This window comes from Corylus avellana, chromosome 6 (assembly GCF_965113065.1).
Source record: "Corylus avellana chromosome 6, dhCorAvel1.hap1.2, whole genome shotgun sequence".
Taxonomy (NCBI): domain Eukaryota; kingdom Viridiplantae; phylum Streptophyta; class Magnoliopsida; order Fagales; family Betulaceae; genus Corylus; species Corylus avellana.
The window spans coordinates 9,996,857-10,017,910 of NC_142495.1; the positions used below are offsets into that span (position 1 = coordinate 9,996,857).

The 21,054-nt window shown below is 35.1% G+C and overlaps 2 protein-coding genes across 2 annotated transcripts; both read left to right on the plus strand.

Moving 5' to 3' along the window:
• Nucleotides 1–3,508, plus strand: LOC132188526 (Integrase-type DNA-binding superfamily protein). The gene is given in 10 exon segments (XM_059603008.2): nt 1–351; nt 445–1,006; nt 1,092–1,174; nt 1,409–1,417; nt 1,617–1,705; nt 1,798–1,871; nt 1,966–2,016; nt 2,246–2,322; nt 2,828–3,334; nt 3,337–3,508. Coding segments are annotated over 10 exon segments (1,668 nt in total). The 5' UTR covers nt 1–200; the 3' UTR covers nt 3,402–3,508.
• An 11,270-nt stretch (nt 3,509–14,778) lies between these two features.
• LOC132187607 (uncharacterized) lies at nt 14,779–16,505 on the plus strand. The gene has a single exon (XM_059601968.2). The coding sequence runs from the start codon at nt 15,484–15,486 to the stop codon at nt 16,024–16,026; it is 543 nt and encodes a 180-aa protein (XP_059457951.1). The 5' UTR covers nt 14,779–15,483; the 3' UTR covers nt 16,027–16,505.
• Nucleotides 16,506–21,054: the final 4,549 nt, after the last annotated feature.

Sequence of the window (21,054 nt, forward strand, 5' to 3'; positions counted from 1 at the left end):
GAGAGGAGCTTTTGTATTTTTTCAAAATCTTTTTTCTGTATACATTTCAGTAATCAGACTCTCAAGCTTCCATGACGACCAAGTAAAAGATTTTAACTCCACCCCAACCACACCAGCTTTCAGATTTGAGCTCAGAGAGAAAAAAGAGAGATCTTTTGGTGTGGGTTTGTGTGTTTCTTGACAAGGGTAGTCTGGATAATATGAGTAATTGGCTGGGGTTCTCTCTGACTCCACACTTGAGGATTGATGAAGGTTTTGGGAGAGAAACCCATGACAATGGAGCTTTTCCTCCTCACTTGTCTGTCATGCCCTTGCGCTCTGATGGCTCTCTCTGTTCTGCTGGTGCTGATGGTAATTTTGCATGTTTGTTGCCTTTGCATGTTTTCTTCTCCGGATCATTTCTTTCTTTTTGTTATATATAATAAAGTTTAGATGATTTTGCAGATTGGAGATATGAGAATCCCATGGGCGCTTCAAATCCAAACGAAGAGGGCCCAAAACTTGAAGATTTCTTAGGCTGCTGTTACTCAAACTCTACCCCGGATGAAACCAAAGTCTACTGCCATAACCAAAACGACAACGTCTCCGACATCAACGTTAACATAGCCCCTAGCTTCAACGCCAACGGAGAAATAGAAAGCGGCGGAGGAGAGAATCTCACAAACCCACCAATATCTCATCACTTACTTCAAGCCTACCCCTCCTACAATGAAACCCCACAAACCCTAATCGCCGGCAATGGCAACGGCAACGGCATGTACAACAAGTCTTGGTTAGGCCAAACACTCTATCCTGACGGAAATTCAAATGGGTGTAGTTTTCAGTCACTATCTCTCACAATGAGCCCCGGTAGCGCACAAAATAGATTGGATACAATTTCACCTGCTCAAGCCTCTGACAACCGTAAACGACCGGCCGTTTCAAAGGCTCTTGCCAGAGAACCTGTTCCTCGTAAATCCATCGACACTTTTGGGCAGAGAACCTCTCAGTTTCGTGGTGTTACGAGGTACTAAAACTAAAACAAAAACATGTTGTTCTAAACTTTTTCCTATGCTTTTTAATTAATTTGACATTGGGAGGAATTGATTTAGGCATAGATGGACCGGGAGATATGAGGCCCATTTGTGGGATAACAGCTGCAGAAAAGAGGGGCAAACTAGGAAGGGAAGGCAAGGTGAAAAAAAAAAAGACATGCATGACATGATATGATATGATATGATGCCAAAATTTCTTTTGTAAATTGTATATAATATGCATTGGATTGAAACCCATTTCTGTCATTCTCATGCTTCCGTCTATCAATCATGTTTTCCCTCGGATATTCCGTTTGTTTATTTAACTAACGGTTTGTTTCATGGACTGTTTTTTTTTTTTTTGTGGGGGTGGTCTCGTCTTCAACTCTCTGCAGTTTATCTTGGTAAGTGTATTGTATATTTCATTTCCCCCATCCTATTGCATGTTTCTTTCTTTATTATCTTTGTGGACCTTCTTTTTCTCACAGCAAAAAGATTTAATATTTGGGAATTTAAAGCATTGGAAGATGTGCATGATCCTAAAATAAATAAATAAAAAACAAACAAAAAACATCGATCATTCTTTTGGTAAATTATTATCAGGTGGCTATGACAAGGAAGAAAAAGCAGCAAGGGCTTATGATTTAGCTGCTCTCAAGTATTGGGGTCCAACAACTCACATTAATTTCCCTGTAAGTTTGTTGGGGTTGCCCCCTTTCGAAGTTGGAACACTATTCATTAATGTTTTTTGAAAAATAAAAAAAAATAAATAAAAAAATCTCAGATAAGCACTTACGAGAAAGAACTTGAAGAGATGAAGAACATGACTAGGCAAGAATTTGTTGCGAATTTGAGAAGGTGAGAGCAGAGCCCTATATATGATCAATATATATTTCCATAAAATATATGTGTATTTTTTGTTTTGATTAATTAGTTAAAAATCTCATGACAGGAAGAGCAGTGGGTTTTCGAGAGGGGCATCTGTGTATAGAGGAGTGACAAGGTATGGCAGACAGCGATGGACTTTAATAATAGAGTTGCTATTATTTACTGCATTTGCAGGCTTTTGAATTATCATACATGGCAATAATAGGCAACACTCTTATCTCCTATGAACGTGCCTAGCTATGACATTGAACATGCATATATTTAGTACATTATGAAATGGCATCTTCAAAACTGTTCATCTTTCTTTCTTATTGTCTGTCACCTGTTTTTCCTTCCCTTCTCAGGCACCATCAGCATGGAAGGTGGCAAGCTAGGATTGGCAGGGTTGCAGGAAACAAGGACTTGTACCTTGGAACATTTAGTGAGTTTCATTTTCACCTCTGTTTTTTTTTTTTTTTTTTTTTTTTTGAGGTTTCTGCTTCAATATATATATATGGGTATGTTTATAATTAGCTAGCTAGATGCCTATGGTGTCCTATAGTGTGTGTACTTGACACCCATAAAAAGCCCTAAATTACTCAACCAGCTGTCGTTAATTTTAATGATGTTGGAATTGTATGGATTCGAATTAGCTCATTTGGATTGGATAGTCCAAAATGAATTAGTTACATGTAATATTTGAATAACCTGTCCAATGATTGGTGAAATCATGCCCAATTGATTTTTGAACTGTTACTTCTAACTTTTTTCTTATGTTAGTTGTAGCACATCTTCTGAGCAATTTATGTCACATTTAGCCTCCAAGATTCAGCTTCATATTTTCTATTAACTTAAACTTTTTAGATAAGTGGTGATTTAACGACGCATCGTAATCGACTTGCTTCTCATTTCTTGCTATACGTATTTTTTTTAACGCTATATAATAGGCACACAAGAGGAAGCGGCTGAGGCCTATGATATTGCAGCAATTAAGTTTAGGGGAACAAGTGCAGTTACAAATTTTGATATGAGTAGGTATGACGTGAAAAGAATTTGCTCAAGCTCCACGCTGATTGCCGGTGAACTTGCGAAACGTTCGCCAAAAGACTCGGCTGCGGCTTTGGCTTCCCTTGAGGACTACAATTCCTGTGCCTCATCCACTTCCCCTCTACCACCCCTTTTGGCCATAACAAGCAGTGATCAGCCTTCCGACGATTTGGCAGACATGGTGTGGACCTCCAACAATGAGGATGTACATCAACACAATGAGAATGCAAACACCAACAATGATGCAACATTGGTGGCTTCTAGCAGCAGGAATTCTTCGAACCCACAAAGCCCAAAATGCGCTTTTGGAACAAGTAGTGAATTTGGAATTGGTGGAGGAGACTATTCTCATGCCTACTTCTCGCTTCAAGGGGCAAAGTATGAAGTTGGCAGTATTGGGAATGAGCATGGGATGCCAATAGGCTGAGAAATTTGGCCTTGGTTCATCAGGTCTCTATGTTTTTGCATTGTTAAAATGTGTGACAGAGATACTGGATGTTAAGATTTGAGAACAGAAGGTATTTATAAGGGATATCTAAATAGATGGTAGAATTCTGGCTTCTAGGCTTTTTATCAGCTTATATATGCTTTCTAATATCTCTACTGTTTCCGACATGATAACAAAGCAAAGTGGGGGAAGATGAAGTGTTGGTCAAGTTTGTTTTTTCATGGAAACAAGGAGTAGGACAAGAGTGGTTTTAGAATTAGAGCCTATAAACTTGAAGTACTTTACATATTTCTACAAGGGTTAATTTTACTTGACCCTTTTTGCATGGCTTGTAAATTAATTACTAGAAATTTGATTTCAGTTGACATCTGGAATCCAAAGATAATATATGCATTTGATCTCAAGTCACCAATAAGGATAATGCTGAAGATAAATCAAATAATCATCCACCATCGAGTCCATCATCAAAAGATCACTTAAAGATAAAATAGTGATCTTATGTTGTTATGATGAAGATTAGGCTATGTATATCTCTTCTGCTTCATCTTCATCACAGCCCACACAACTCAAGCTCACTAGAGATAACTATCTTTTCTGACAGCTTCTGATGGTTCCATTCTTGGAAGGCCAAAGCCTGCTTGGCTACATTGATGGCAATTGTCTACGACCCTTCCAGTTCACTATCTTTATTTCACATCAGACACCATGGTTGCCAACCCTGCCTACTAATCTTGGTACCACCAATACAAGATGATTCTTAATGCAATCTTCTTTACTTTGTCTGAAGGGTACTACCCCATGTTGTTGGTTTTTTAACTTCCCGTGAGGTATGGCTCACCTTGGACAAACTCTTCTCCTCTCATAGGCTCGTATCATGCAAGTAAGATACTTATTGGCTTGGCTACCTTTCAAGAATGGTTCTCAACCTATTGCAAACTATTTCCAGAAAGCACAAAGCTTCTCTCACATGTCGGCTGCCATCTGCCGACCTCTCCAAGAATCAAAACTCGTTTCCTATATACTTGTTGGGCTCAATGACAATGTGTATTAAGATGCTCTATTCACATATGTGACAGCTAGTGTTGGAAGTGCACTTGTGAATGTTGAATCACATATTAAGAAAATATAAAGAAAAATAGTAGTTAATATATTTAAGTGGACCCAAATCCATTAGCTTAGGATTTTGGGTTAGATGAGTGTTCAAATATGTATATTAATGTACTTTTGGTAAAAACTCTCAAACCGTTTATCTTCCCAACAAGTAGTATCAGAGTCATGGTTAGCTTCCTGGGATGAGTATCTGGACACATCTGGTTTGGAGTTGTGTTCGCTTCCACAACTCTTAGCGCGGGACAGTCTTGAAAATGTAAAAAGATTCGCATGTAAAAGAAAGATTGTTGCGAGTACACTTGTGAGTGTTGAATCTCACATTGAAAAAGTATAAAGAAAAAAAGTAGTTAATATATTTGAGTGGACCTAAGCCTATTAGCTTAGGCTTTTGGGCTAGAATGATGTTCAAATATGTATATTAATGTACTATTAGTAATAACTCCCAAACCATTTATCTCTCCAACAGCTTGAGCAATATTTGAAGTTGTTCTCGCAATCATGACAGATCAAATTCGAGTAGGCAATGACAATTTATTATAACAAGATGTATAACAATAAATCAAAAGGCATATTAGCCTAAGGTACAATTATGTGCCCCAAGCTTAGTTTTGAAATATAAGTGAGATTCAACAGGTATTATCAAGTCAATAGAGTGATTATGTTTAAAAACACTATAAAATTTTTAAAAAGAGACTTATATCATTTAAAAACCCCAATTCCAATGAGATGTATTCTGGTATTATAATGTTCCTGGGGATTAAATGATGGGTTCAATTTATAGAAAAAATTATCAAGGTGAAATAGGATCACCTTAGATGAACATATCATTTTAAAACCCCAATTCCAATGAGATGTATTCTGCTTTTATAATGTTCATGAGGATTAAATGATGGGTTTAATTTATAGAAAAATTTATCGAGGTGAAATAGGATCACCATAGATGAACTTACCTATGTGAACTTACCTATGTGAGAGTGGAAGTAATTAAGGCCGCTTCCTATGGTATTGATCATACCTAGAGCTCTCATGAAACTAGGATATTGCATAGGGCCACAAAAGTGTAGGCAAAGAGAAACACCTGAAGAATTAGAAAATAAACGCGTATGATATATCTGACTAGTCTAATAGAGTCATCAATTCAAGATTCGTTCATTGATCACCTGGACATAGTCTTGATATGCTTACACTAGGTGGAGGTTCAAGGCCAAAAGACACCATCATTGAAGTGCCTTATTTTTTCTAAAATGCACAAAAATTTTTATTTTACTGTTTTCAAAATTATTTGAAATAGTGGGGGATTGTTAGATTTATTTAATATAAACAAATAAAAACTTATTTTTAGGTATTTCAAATAATTATGAAATATATTTTATATCTAAAATTTTAATGTTCATTTAATTGAAAGAGTTACATCAATTTTTGAATTTTAAATTTCAAAAGAGATTAATATGATATTTAAAGCTTTAGGGGTTACAAAAGAGATTATAATGCTATTAAGATGTATATTAAGTTGGATCTTATGGCTGCAATTTGTGACCAGTGGATCAAATGATTTTGGATCATTGGATGATAAATATGACAAAATGGTCATATGCAAAGACACACAAGCAAATAGCTTCTTTCTTGTATCCTACAATTTTCTTTTGTACAATTCTCTATAATTAAGGGTGATTTTTTGTTACTCTAAAAAGTGATATTCTATAGTAATATTTAGACTTTATTGTATCATATGAACTATTTTATCATACCCTTAGCACTTAAAATGAGATAAAATACGTTCTAAAAATATCGTGAGTTTCAGAGCCTGTTTGAAATTATGTTTGAAAAATAGATTTTTTAAGTAAAAAATAGCATTTGAGCAAAAGTTTCATTTTTAAACTTTTATCAAAAGTGATTTTTTTTGGCCATTTTTAGGCCTTTTAGACCCTTAAAAGCGTTTTTAATTTTTTTACCAAACGAATACGTTTTTCTTTAAATACGTTTTTTTTAGTGTTAAAAGCATTTTTAAATTCTTTAAACGCAATCCTAAACATGTCACTAATTTTATTATTGCTTTCATATATTTTTCCTATATATTCTTTATATTTTTTCATCATGTCATTGTCCTTTTGGACTTAAATGCTATTTAAGAAAATGAAAGTATAGATGTATATAGACACAGACGGCATGCTTCCGTTAGAGTTAACGTTTTGTGGGAAGTTGACAAAAGTAGCCCTGGAAAAGCAGCAAGGTCACATGGGTGAGAGAGGCAGCGAAGGTGAGAGCAAGAAGCATGTTTGGCCGGATCCAGGAGCTCCAGCCGCAAATGGGCAGAGTCTCTCTCTCTTACAGCGTCCAAAATCTGTCAGCAAAAATCTGTCCTCTACCTCATCCAAAGGAGGATCTAACATGCAAGCTTTGCTCTTGTCCCATCATCCACCTCTGCTCTCACTAATGCCTGTCAAACACAATAAATCACCCAATAAGGGGTCTCTGGGAGATGCGTAGGGGCAAAGTGGTAGTTTCATCCCCCAAGTTCAAGTTCAATGAGGGGATAGTAAAAGAAAGAGAAAGAGAAAGAGAAAGAGAAAGAGAGGTGTGTTGGAATTCAAGAGACACAAGAAACGGAATAAATAGGAGGGATGGGCCGAAGGAGGTCTTAAGTATTGATGGATGCTTTACGTGCATTGCATTGGAATTTGATGTGTTTGTTTCTTCTACCTGTCAAAAACCAGCAACTAGATATGGGCACGCAAGTAACCCTAGGAAGGAAAAGGTTGTATTCCGACAATGCATCTCTCAATGATGTTGAATTCAGATAGTATCAAATTACAGTTATAAGATTATAAGCATGTTTGAGATTGTATTTAAAAAAATATAATTTTTAAGTTAAACAAATGTTTTTTGGCGAAATCTTTATTCTTAAATTTTTTCTAAAATTGTGTTTTAGCCATTATTAGGTTTTTTAGGCATTTAAAAGCGCTTTCAACTTTTTTTTAACCAAACAAGTATTTTTTTTTTTTTCGAATGGACTTTTTAAGTATTAAATGCATTTTTAAACCTCTAAAACGCACACCCAAATTGACCTTTAAAGTAAAAAGGACAAAGAAGTAGTTTTGAAATTTTTTACCAAACATGCTAGCTTTTGTTTGATACAACATTTTAGATACTGAAAGTTTTTTTTAAGCTCTTTAACATAATCTCAAACAGGCTCTGTATATGTCAATCTTAATTCAACCCATTTAATTAAATGAGTCAAACCTGTTAATCATAATTCTCTAAATTTGTATTGAGTTCGTGTCAGGTTCACGAGTCATAGATAGAAGACGATACAGGTCCATATATATATCCTAATCCAACCCATTTAGAGCATGTTTGAGATTACGTTTGAAAAAGAAAGTTTTTAAGATTTTGTTAAAAGTATTTTTTTGTCAGATTTTTTAAACCCTTAAAAACACTTTTAATTTTTTTTATTAAACAAATATTTTTTTTTTCAAACAAATTTTTTGACTATTAAAAACATTTTTAAACTCTTCGAACGCATCAAACATGATTTTAATAAACTTGTAACATTTCTGAACGTGAAATGGTGATACGGGGGAGTGAAAGCAGGTTTTGGATTATATGTTTGAGCTGTTCAGCGGGAAAGCAGCCAAAGCATACGGCAAGAAATACCTATAGCTGGTGGTTAAAGGCCTGATGGCATGCACAGCAGTCAGCAGTCCTAATTGATGTTACTGAATCGTACCCCTAAACGCAGAAAGAGTAGTAGGATTGCAAATCTTGCATAGATTACATAACAGATAATCGTAAAAGAAGAAAGAAGAGAGAAGGGCCTCTGCAATCTGCATGAAGGATCTTCCTCTCTAGATATTGTCTCTTGTCTCTTTCTCTGCCTTATCTGCTACATTTTTATGCGGATTCTCTCTTAATTACTCCGTACATATTCTCCAGCACAGTGAATCTCTTTAGCAAATAAACAGAAAATCAAAGGCAAGGCAACAAACAACGCATGATAATTATATATTCATATTGATGTTACAAAAAGTTTGTTGTTCAATGATTTTGAAAAGTGGGTAAATATGTTTTCGCAAATTTTGAAAGAAAAAGAAAATATGGGAGGTTGGCAATGAATGAAAGAAAAGTGGGGCAACGTAAATGGGTGCAAGAGAGGCAGGGATAAGTTAAATGGCACGCAAATTAAGGCATTCCCTTTGAGGATTCTGTGTGTGTGTGTGGGTGGGTGTACAGGGGGAGTCAAAGGAGGTGTCCTGTTCCTTGACTTTTTGCAGATGAAGATCGCTTTCCATGAACCACCGGCCAGGTTTATACAAAAACTACATGCAAAACAAACACGGTTTGTTCTTTGTTGCCTGAGAGGAAGCACTCTGATTCCATGCTGCCGCGCCCCATGGGAGATCCAATGCTCCCGACTTCCTACCACTAGTACCATCTTTGATGGGACGTTGCTCAATAAAGAATACATTATATTTATTTATTTTTCAACTATTTTTTAACCGTTTAATTTATTTGAAGTTTATATCATAAGTATCTAAATTCAAAAGTTGATATATTGAATTTATAGTATGAGATGATGAAAAAATGTAAAAAATATTAAAGTGATTCATTTTTCAAATTTTAATACACTACAAAAAAAAAAAAAAAAAAAAAAAGATTTTTTTATGTGTTTACAGTAGCCCACTTTTTACCTAGTGACGCTACAAAAAGTGCCACGTCAATAAGACTTTTATTGACGTGATGAATGAACCACGTCACTAATTAGTGGGTAAACAAGGTCTAAAATGAAGCCAAAAACATCAAAATCTCAAGCTTTACTCCAAAGATCCACTTTTTTTACAATAAGAAACTCATACTAGAACACATCACCCTTAAAACTCAACTTTCTAACCCTAAAGCTAAAGTTTTTTCTTTAAAAAAGAAATAACAAGCTAACACAATCTTAACAATAAAAACAAAATTTAAGCAAGATAGGTCAAGGAAAGAGGTGTGTGGCTTACTCCCTTGAAGACTTGACCTCAACCTCTCAAGAAAACTCTCCTTCCTCCTCCTATTCCATTTGTTTGTTTGTTTGTTTTTTTTTTTTTTTTGGAGGCTAAGGCACACACCAAATGGTGCCCTAAGGCTCATAATGGGATTTAAATACCCCCTCATTGCACCTGTATAGTGTTGGCCTTATCTAATTCTCATGCATATTGTCACGGTTTGAACGGTCTATGGACCGTTAAGACGTTTTTGCTAATGTCAACCGTTCAGACAATGACCGAACATCGTTTCTATTTTTTTATTACTTACCGTTTGGATAGTTTTCATGTAAAATTTATCTCAAGTGTTGAAATCTCATTTTTCTCCCCTTTTGAGATTTGTGACTAATTCAACTCTATAAAAAATGCTTAGGTACTAATTACAGCACTTGGGGCATCCTAAAAACCTAAATAGGCTGTGTGGGGTGGCGAGAGTGATTCAGCCACCTCTTGGCATGACTTTTAGGGTTAGCTAAGCCATCCTGAAAATTTCCAAGGGGATGGCAACCCCCACAAGCTAAGGGTGACCACCCTCACAAGTTTGAGGGTGGTGTAGTCACCCTCGAAACCTTCTTCCGAAGCGGCGGCCAAAACCCTTCCGTCAACCCGGAGGGTGGTCAAGCCATTCTCAAGTGGTGGAAAGCCCTCTCCCCTCTTTGCAACTTTTTATTATTATTATTATTATTTTAAGGTTTTTTATTCTTTATTGTTTTTGCTGTTTTTTTATTATTTGAAAAAAAAAAATTATTAGTTGTCAAGATGTTCTGGCATTTTGTACACAATACTTTTTTGGTCTTACATGACTTTTATACGTGTGAGTGAATTCTCATGTCAACTCAAAAATCGCTATTTTCAAGCATGTATATCTTGATATGAACTGTTCATTTTTATAATGTCCTAAACCCAAATTTTATAAGTACCATGACATGAATTTTCTTCTTTAATGCAACTCATAATGTATGGCGACCGAATTTGAATTCCATCTCAACTTCAAAGTATAGGTCCATAGAATCAATAAGAACTTCATTGTAAATCATTTCATACTGGTTTTTAATGTCATCTATTTAAAAATAAAAATAAAAAATTGTTTAAAATGTTACATTAGACGACATAAAATTATGGGAAAAATACATTTTACCCCCTGAACTATCTACCCATTTGCACTTTGACCTCCAATGTTTAAAAAGTGACACTTGACCCTTCCAAACTTCCAAATTGTTGCAATTCGACCATTTTGACCCCTTTTTTTTTTTTTTTTTTTTTTCCAAAATGCCTCCATCCCAAGTTAAAAATAATAATAAAAAAAAAAAATTAAGGGGTGGCCAGTCTGGGGTGGCTTCGGGCCCAACTGGGGTGACCGGCCACCCCTTAATTTTTATTTTTATTTTTTAATTTTTCTTTTTTTAACTTGGATGGGGGCCTTTTAGGGAAAAAAAAAAAAAGGTCAGAATTATCAAATTACAAGAATTTGGAAGTTTGGGGGGGGGGGGGGGAGGGGGGGTTTAAGTGTCACTTTTTAAATATTGGAGGGCAAAGTGCAAATTGGTGAATAGTTCAAGGGATAAAATGTATTTTCTCCTAAAATTATTGTGATAAATGGGTATTCAGAGTAGTATTAATCTAAAAAGATACCGGTCATATAATTTTTGCTACAAATAATCCAAGAAAAAAAAAACACAAGAGTTATACAAAATATATAGATGGAGGATCATTGAGATTATGAATTAAAAGACAAGGAATAGAAGAGGAAAGCTTTCAACATCCTTTTTTTTTTTTTTTTTTTTTGGTAACAAGCTTTCAACATTCTACATGTTATTAATAGAGGGATCTAGGATGGGCCCAAAAGCCTCTCTCAACATCACTCTTCATCGAAAACCATGATACCCTCTCCTTGGGCCCACGTGATCCAAACACTCCCTGAGTTCATGTTGCCCCTAGCTTTCACATTATGAAGATTCTTTCTAGGCAATTATGGTCACCCAAATTAGCCCCAACGGTTGAAGCCCACGTAGACACATATTCTCTCTCTCTCGCTTTCCTCCATTTTTGAGATGGTGAAGAAGAAATTCCTGACTCCTCTCAATAATCAAGGGGAAAAAAAAATCTCGAAGTCCCAGATTCTCTTACGATTATTGTGTCTCACATAGATTAAATATAATTTTAACTATATTTATGTAAGTTTTTGAGCTCCTTTTTCTAATAAGCTGATTTTTAAGGGTAAATTCTATCCAAAATTTATATCATTTAGTATCAAAACTAATCACTACGTCGAGTATAGGATTGAATGAATTGAATATGCAATGCCGGATTAAAATGTCTTTGTATTATGTATGAGTATATTATTAAGTCAATGAATACTGATATATGAGTGGAACAACAAAAAAAAAAAAAAAAAAGGAAGAGAGGTTAAAAAAAAAAAGAAGAGAGGTTAAGTATAATCTTAAAGCTCTTGAGAGCATCCTTCTCTTGTAAGTTGGTTTTCAAGGTGAATTATATCCAAAATTTGTATCAGATTCAAAGCCAATCCTGAATCCTCAATGCACCTACTCTCATGAATTCCCAAATTTGATTCAGAAATCCTTCGTTTGGGACCAAATCTATATGACCCTTTTTCTGGGTCCTCCATAAACAAGAATCACAAACACCCAGATTCAAGAATCAAGCCCTAGCCCTCTGTACCAAATCTTTGGAGAACATGGTTTCTAAATCGGAGCTAAAGAAGAAGAAATCAACCATTTGGGACAAAACCCAGTTGACCCATTTGGTTGATTTTGCATGGGAACAAACAAGAAGCCACGGAGACTCTCAGATCCAAAAACAATTCCAATGCCCAAACCAATAAAAAAAGAAAAGCATCCTTAAAAAAGTATTACGTTGTTTAATTAGTAGTTGTGAGGTGGTGGAAGAAAATTATAGAGTTGTAAAGTTGGACAACCATTTACCCTAGAAAGCTCTGGTTGTGAAGTGGTGGAAGAAAATAATGGAGTTGTTACCGTTTGAAGTTGCAGATTTCAAGCACTTTTGATTTCTCTATTCTGCCATGCTTGTCATTATAACCTGGCATTGTGTGGGTTTTTGACTTTCTTTTTTTTTTTTTTTTCCTTCTTCTCTTTCTTGCATTATTATCTGATAAATTGTGGCAGGATTTTTGATTAATATCCCTGCAATGAACCTGTGGGATCCATCATCCATGGGGACCTTTGCTAGACTGTCTTTTAGTCCGGCCAGCAGATTTGTCATTGCCAGATTGACCCTTGGATTTGAGGAGAATTAAGATATTCTATTGTTTCTCTGCCAAGCCATAACCAGCTGCAACCTTATTAAATTAGGTCATGTGCATTCAGAATTTGAGCACCTTCTCCAAATATTTTTTAAAACTTAACATAATTTTGAAAAGGAGAAGTGGATTTATGGAAGAAATAGGGTTTTTAATAGAAACTCAAGGCATGTAAAAGAGTCCATTGGGTGCAAGCAAGCAAGTGGCACAAAAATTAATTGAAAAAGACAAGAAGCTTGAGGTCATCAATTCATAATTTTCTTCCTCCCTTCATTATTGATCAGGCATTTGGATCCTCTCCGGTCCATTGATTAGAGCATTGTAATGATTCTTTGACGGTACTCGAATTTCGATACAGGAATACGAATAGTCACCTCTAATTTCAATGCATAAAACATTAATATAACATGATCTATTTATATGGTACACTTGAAATTTAATAGATTAGAATCATGAAACGTGATCCGAATCCTCTCTAGTTCTTTTGGATTGGAGAGGCCTCCAGTTAATGGTTAGGGCCATCTTCATGTCACGTGTCTCACCTATTAAAATATTATTTTTTATTTTAAAAATTAAAATAATATAATAATATTTTTTTATTATATTATTTTAGTTTTTATTTATTTTTAAAATAAAAAATAATATTTTTATATATTTTAATAAATGGGACATCTGGCATGAGGATGGTCCTAGGATTCTCCTATGGCCATCCTGGCCATTAACTAGAGGCCTCTCCAGTCCTTTTGGACGGGAGAGGATCCGAATCCATCTTAGATTTTTCTGTTGTGTAAATCTCATTTTATCTATCTAATTTACAGGGTGAAAAAAGAGGAAACTAAACTCTATTACTCTTCACTAAGAGCATGTTCAACAAATTAGGTAAAAGTTCATATGACCACTTTTATCTCCTTCACCGGATTAGCTACAGTGAATAACAACCTTTTGCTATTGACTGTAACATATTAAATAAATATTATATTATTTTTTCATTTTACTTTTAAGTTGTTTATTGTTTCTCTTTTTCATGAAAATGGAATATAATAAAAAATAAATAAATAAAGTGAGAAATAATATTTAAAAGCCAGTAGAGAATATAATAGAAAATTTGTTAGGATATAGAAAAAAACAATAGCTAAAATAGACAGTTTATTAAGTATTTCAACCATTATTGTTGGAAATACACTAAAAAAACAAAAGAAAAGCTATTTAAAACGTTAAGTTAGACGATGTAAAATAACTCAATTGAGTATAATAAATAGGTGTCCATAGTATCATTGCTCAAAGAAATACCCGTCATCATATAATTTTCACTCCAAATAATTGAAGAAAAAAACCCAAGAGTTGGATAAAATATAGAGATGGAGCGATCATTGATGGTATGAATTAGAAAAGGAATAGAAGAAGAGAGCTTCTCATTCTAAAATGTTACCAGTTTGGGGGGGTTTTTATCAGAGATCTACAAGACTACAATGGGCCTCTTTCAACATCACTCTTCATCCAAAACAATCCTTGGGCCCACATGATCCAAACACTCCCTAACAAAATAAAAAAATCAAAAAAAAAAAATTAAAAAAAATTTAAAAGAAATGCTAGGTTCTTCTTGTATTATCATGATCCTAAATAAATACTAATTTTTTAAAAAAAAATTTAAAAAAATTACTTTACTAATTTTTTATTTTTTTTAAAAAAATAATAATATTCACGTAAAATTAAGATAATATTAAAAAAAAAAACGGTAACATTCTCTTAAAATTTTTACTAACGGTTTGAGTATCAAAGTAATGTAAAACTTATTTATTAGTACATATAATATTTTCTTGATTAATTATCACCAATAAATAAGTTAAACACTATTTTGGTACCATTTATTAATAAAAAATTTGGTAATCTTGACATTTATAAAGAAGAAAAAAAAAAAAAAAAAAACCGACACACCCTGTCTCTCTCCTAAAAACAGCCGTAAGAAGATTCTCCCTAGGCAATTAGTCACCCAAATTAGCCCCAACGGTTGAAGCCCGCGTAGGCACACACGCACACACTCTCTCTCTGTCTCCTCCATTTCTGAGAAGGTGAAGAAGAAACCTCCTCAATGTATCCAACCTCCATACACGTTCCAATCATCAATCAAGGATATTGGCCAACCACCTCCTTGATCCCATTCCTCTGACTCCTCTGAATGATCAAGGGGGGAAAAGAAAATTTCTCGAAGACCCAGATTCAAACCCAATCCTGAGTCCTCAATGTGCCTAGTTTCATGAAAACCCAAATTTGATTCAGAAATCCATCATTTGGGACCAAAGCTATATGACCCTTTTTTCTGAGTCCTCCAAAAACAGGAATTGCAAACACCCAGATTCAAGAATCAAGCTTAGCCCCAAGCCCTAGCCCTCTGGTACCAAATCTTTGGGGCACAAGGTTTCTAAATCGGAGCTGAAGAAGAAGAAATCAACCATTTGGGACAGAACCCAGTTCACCCATTTGGTTGATTTTGCATGGGAAAAAGAAGGCACAGAGACTCAGATTCGAGAACAATTCCAATGCCCAAACCGTAGCTCTTTGGCGAACAGGGGAGTCTCTTGAATTCAGAGTTGAAGAGAAGGAACCCAGATGCAGGAAGACTTTGGAGACCCTCGTCCAAATCCGAATTGAGAAAAAATTGTTGTTTCTTCTTCTTGTAATTGTTATTGTTGCTGTTGTTTCATGGAACCGCCATTACCAACCTTGGTGTTCCTAATCTTTGGCTTTGCCATTTGCGTTCTTGCTCTCCTTGCCGAATCCCAACCAGGAAACATTCCTGCAAGATCTTTACTCGAGGCCCCACCGCCACCGTCTCCACCGCCCCCACCCCCTCCTCCTCCTCCAACGCCTCCTCCTCCTTCTCCTCCTCCACCGCCTCCACCGCCTCCACCGTCCCCACCGCTTCCTCCTCCTCCATCGCCTCCGCCTCCGCCACCTCATTCAGGATCACCGCCACCTCCATCGCCACCTCATTCAGGATCACCGCATCCTCTGCTGCATCATTTAGGATCACCGCCACCACACCATCGGTCGAACGGCCAGGCCGATAACCGGTCCAAACATCGCCGAGAAGAGTCCCCGTTTCCTCCTTCTAAGCAGGGCATTAATACAGGGAAGAAGGTTGGGCTTTTCTTTGTGGGTATCGCTGCAATCCTCCAAATCGGTGTCGTGGGGTTCTTGGTTTTCAAGAGAAGGCAGCTTTTGAAGCTCAAGGACAGATATTAGACTTGCTCTTGAATTGAAATTTTCGTTCTCTCACCAATTCTTTCATTTCCGCGGCACGCATTGTATTTTGGAGGTTGTATCGGATCGCAAGTCTTTGCTTAGTTGAGAGGTTTTATTGGATTCAGATTCTTTGGTGGGTGGTGGGAGGTTTCAACTTGCGGATTGATTGCAGCACGGGGCATTTGTAAATGTGGTAATAATTATTAACTGGGAATTTCTTTCATCTCGATCTTCTGAGTTTGTGTTGATTTTTTTTTTTTTTTTTTTTTTTTTTTTTTTGGATTTAAACGACACGGCTTATAATTGATAGCAGATGATATCTTTTGCCATTGTTGTCATGGCTTCCTAACTTTTTTCTGCTAACGTTTGTGAATGTATAACAATGTTAGGACTCACAGATGCATTATAATGACATTGTTTATTGTTCTTTCTTTTCTATGTTGACCATCATTTATTAACAAGTAAATCTTTTTGATTCATATTGTTGTTACAATTCAGTTTGTGTTGCACTTTATTAGAGAAAAATGTAAATGTTCCTCATCTTTTCATTGTTTTTGTTTATGTTGTAGCGTGGAAATATTTGTAGCTTTGTGAGCTCCCCATCCATTTTGATGTTGCTCCATTGAAATGAGATTGTCTTTTCCTCCCATTCTGCTAAGCCCTTTTCATTGTATTATAAATTCCATTACAACCCATATGCTTTCACATTTCAAATTTTGAATGAAGTCTTCATTAAAGCTTAATCTCTGTAATGTTCTCCAAAAATGGTTAAACTTAATTGTCATTTGACAAGTATCCTGAAACAGATAAAAGCTAGCCAGAGATGAGAATGCTGTCCTGATGGTGATTGACATTTATCTTTGTTTATGATGAATGAATCATTGGCTTTTTCGTGTGGAGGGTGAATCATGCCTGGTATTGTTAGACATTAGCAAAGTTACCTACTTTTTGCACTGAATATAGACTATATACTGTTTCAAAAACTTGTTGACATATCAGAAAGATTATATATGTTTTTGTTATTATATATAGGCTTGACTAAGTCAGCCTTTTATCCCGTAGAAGAAATCCTTGGAAGCTAGAAAGATTTTTAAATGTTGCAACTCTTGGATGGTTTGGGAGAATGGCCTCCTCTCTCGTTTAATATGCAATGGATGACTTGGATCATTTGAGTCCTAGTTGAATGAGAGTTACAGATGTATTTTTACACCAAAAATTGAGAGTCAAATGTGAAGACAACCAACCTGTGACATGAATTTTCTTCTGGTGCCCTAGAGTGTTCCGAGCCTGTGTTGGCCATCACATTAGGAGGATGAGTTAAAGAACAAGGCTGTAGCCTCCTTGGCATTTCTTCGAGCAGTATCCATCCCTCTTTCCCAAAGAGAGATTTTAGTAAATAACCAAGCCTTACAAATGAATGCATTCCATATCAGCAGGGAATCGTGATTGATTTTGAAATCAACAAGTCTAGAATCACTTAGGGCAGTTATTATGAGAGAGCTCATGTGAAATCTAACTGTCAAACGAAAAAATGGGATCCGGACGGCTGAGTTCAATATGGGGCTTTTTCACATAGCTGTTTAAATTGCTAGTAATTTAGATAGTTAATTGTTGTGGATCTCAATTCGGGTTGTAAAGGTCTTTTCGGTGGAATAATTAGAACCCTAATTTGGGAGTTCTGAAAAGCAGGAGACTTTTTTATCCGACCAAAATGTACCATGAGAAGGCATGCATGATGAGGTCTCCACCTTGTTCAAGGGGGATGACTGATGAGTGTTACATTCCCCATCACAATGATTTGCCATTTGCCATTTCCTTAAGCAATTGAAAGCCTACACCAATTGGATGGGTCTGACCTGTTTCACATTTTCCACTTCCAGCAATAATTTCTTGACTTTCATTGTAGATGTCTTCATCTATCCCCTTTAGGCAGCATAAAAGGACGCATTTCTAGAAAATAAACTATATATAGTTCGACAGGGATTTTGCTGATTTTCCAAATAATCGTTAGCAATGTGCAGTTGGACTGGCCAAAAATTCTATATCGACTCTGCTCCAATAAAATGCATAAAAACCGCCATCGTTGTGGCATAAATTTACCCTTTTGTACCATCCAATTAATGATAAACACCTCAGCTTAGCAAAACTTAAGAAAAAAAAAAAAAAACATACATACCAGATCACATCTATATATGTGAGATGAGATTTTTTAAATATTGGTAGAATTGAATGTGATTTGATGTATTTGTTTTCTTTTCTTTAGTTGTACTCAGCTGAGATGTTAATCTGTCGTTGGAAGGCACAAAGCATTGATTTGTACCACAACTCTATAAAAGTTATGCTCAATAGCTATACATAAAACAGTGATATACTAAAATACGCAACCGAAAATTTAGAATTACTTCCGTTCATATTTGTTCAAGTAAAATAAAGAACCTACATAAAATTTTACAGAGAGATGCATTTTCTAACCTATACCTAATATATAATGCATTATAGATGGAATACACATGAATATCTTTATAGTGTTAGGTACTTCAATAATGGCTATAACTCTATTTATTCCAATTTGTTTAAGGAAAGCTCCAGCTCAAATAAGAAATGCTACATATGAATCGTGGAAGTAAAACATTACATAATGAGTTTCCATTCCATGTTGGAATGTATTACAAATTTACAATGTACACTATTTCCTAAATGAATACTTTATAAAAATCAAATTTTATGAATGATCTTGCTACAAGTCATTGCCGTCCAACTTTGTTTATTCCAACGGATAAAAACAATAAATGTGCACAATAACTTATGTTTGTAGATCTATTTTTATTTTTTTGATGAAAATATCTTCTTCATTCATTTCATAAAAAGAGAGCATGTTGCTCTAACAAAACAATACCATATATACAATGAAAAATTTCTTCCATCCAAACTTGATCTATGCTTTGTTTAAAAGCTTCTTTTGTTAGATCCCACATCACGGGGGAGCTCTACCATGTTTTCTCCAAAAATTTATAAAATTGTCTTTAATTTTTTTAAAAAAAAAATTAAAATTTTACCTCCCAATTTTATTATTTATTTATTTTTTTTAGTTTCTCCCCTCCAAACTCCAATTGCTAGTTCCGCTCCTGATTAGACCCAATCATATCCAACTACATAAGGAACAAGTTTATATCTAACTATTTGAATGTCGTAATTCCAATCACTTTCTAGATCCGCAGCATATTCTAGCAAATCACGCCCTGCCCACTGCCCAATCCATCATAACTTTCCTAACTAGACAATGATTTCTTTTCTTTTCTATTTCCGCTACAAAGCGCATTCTCAATCGCAATCCCCTTCACTTCCTCTACCATCAATGAAAAATTCTTCCACATGTCTGATAATTCTTTCACCATCAATAAGTTATTTGCTACCAAAAAAAAACTAGAGAGAAAAACGAAGGACAGATTGGAGATCTAAGACCGCTACTTTGAGGGTTTCATGTAAATAAAACCTTAGAAACCGATTAAAGGTAATTGAAATCCAAGATAGCAGAAAAAACTTCACCCATAGACCGTTTCACAAAGCAAATCTGCTAGTAAGAAGACAAACATTAATTGCTACAATAACCTGAGTGTCACTAGGCTCACTACTGTATTTTTTAGAAGGAGGAAAGAGTTGGGAAGGAGGAGGAAAAAATGAATTTCTTCCCTCCTTCTAGAAAGGTTACCCTTGTTTTACTCTCTCTGGCGGCTATAAAGTGAGTGAATTTGTTTATAGACCAATTAGAAAGAACCTAAGTACAAAATGAATTAATAAGTCTCATATGCTTCACATAACTTTTATACTTCTCTACCCATAAACTTTTAATCATGTAATTCGCAATCATTAGTTTGGTACTTTGATGCTCAATAGACGCTTCATGTTTCTTAATAAATTCTCTCATGCTAAGATACTTTACTTTTTCTTCTACTCTTATCATTCTTATACAAGAAAAACTATAGTAGAGTTATTACAATCTTCACAAAAGATCTTGATAGGTCTTGCTACATATTCAACAATCTTGAGGCCTTTAACAAAATTTCTCAACCATTAATGCCTATGTTATAGATTCATAACATACAATAAATTATGTTCACATGGTAAATGTAGCAACTACAGTTTCCTAGCTTATTACATTTCCAGGATATAACTCCTTTAGCAATAAGAAAAATAGATCATAAAATAGACTTGTTATTATCTACACGTTCAACAAGATCTAAACCTAAATAACTAACCACCTCTAAATGATTAGTATGCCCATAGGTCAAGCTATGGTTTAGTTTGAAAGCCTTCACTACAAAAATTTTGGTGGTTAATGACTCACAAATAAAAAAAACCATCATTATTTGTCTAGTGACGTTCAAATAGTGACTTTTTCAAAATGGCAAAAAGTGCATAGACTGGAAATTGGGTTAATGTCGTTTGAACAGTGCAAAACAACATTAAATGGTGTATTTTTCAGCAAAACGGCACCTTTTAGAAGGTTCTGTTTGAACAATGCACGGTTTCACTTTTCACACGTCACCTTTGTGTGAACAATGAACATCACCTTCTAGGAGGTGACGTTTTCACTATTCAAACATTGTTATCCTTTAAAAAATTATAAAAAATAATAATAATTTTCACCATATATATATATATATATATATATATATATATATAATACACAAAAAAAAAAAAAACTAATTTTCCTAAAACAAATTCAAAGGTGGCCTTTCGGGCCATCCCCAGGCACATTTGGAGTGGCCCCCGAGCCACCCTAGACACGCGAATAATGACTCGTGAATAGTGAGTCATGAATAGTGGTTATCATTCACGAGTCACTATTCGCGCGTGAATAGTAACTCGTGAACAATTAAAAAGTCGCAATTTAGCGACATTTTCTAAAAACGTCATTATTCAAATGTCATTAAATTTGAAAATTTTTGTAGTGCTTCCAACTATTATCAACAAAACCTTCAAGTTGTGTCATGTAATCCTCCTCATATCCCCATTCAGAAAAGTTGT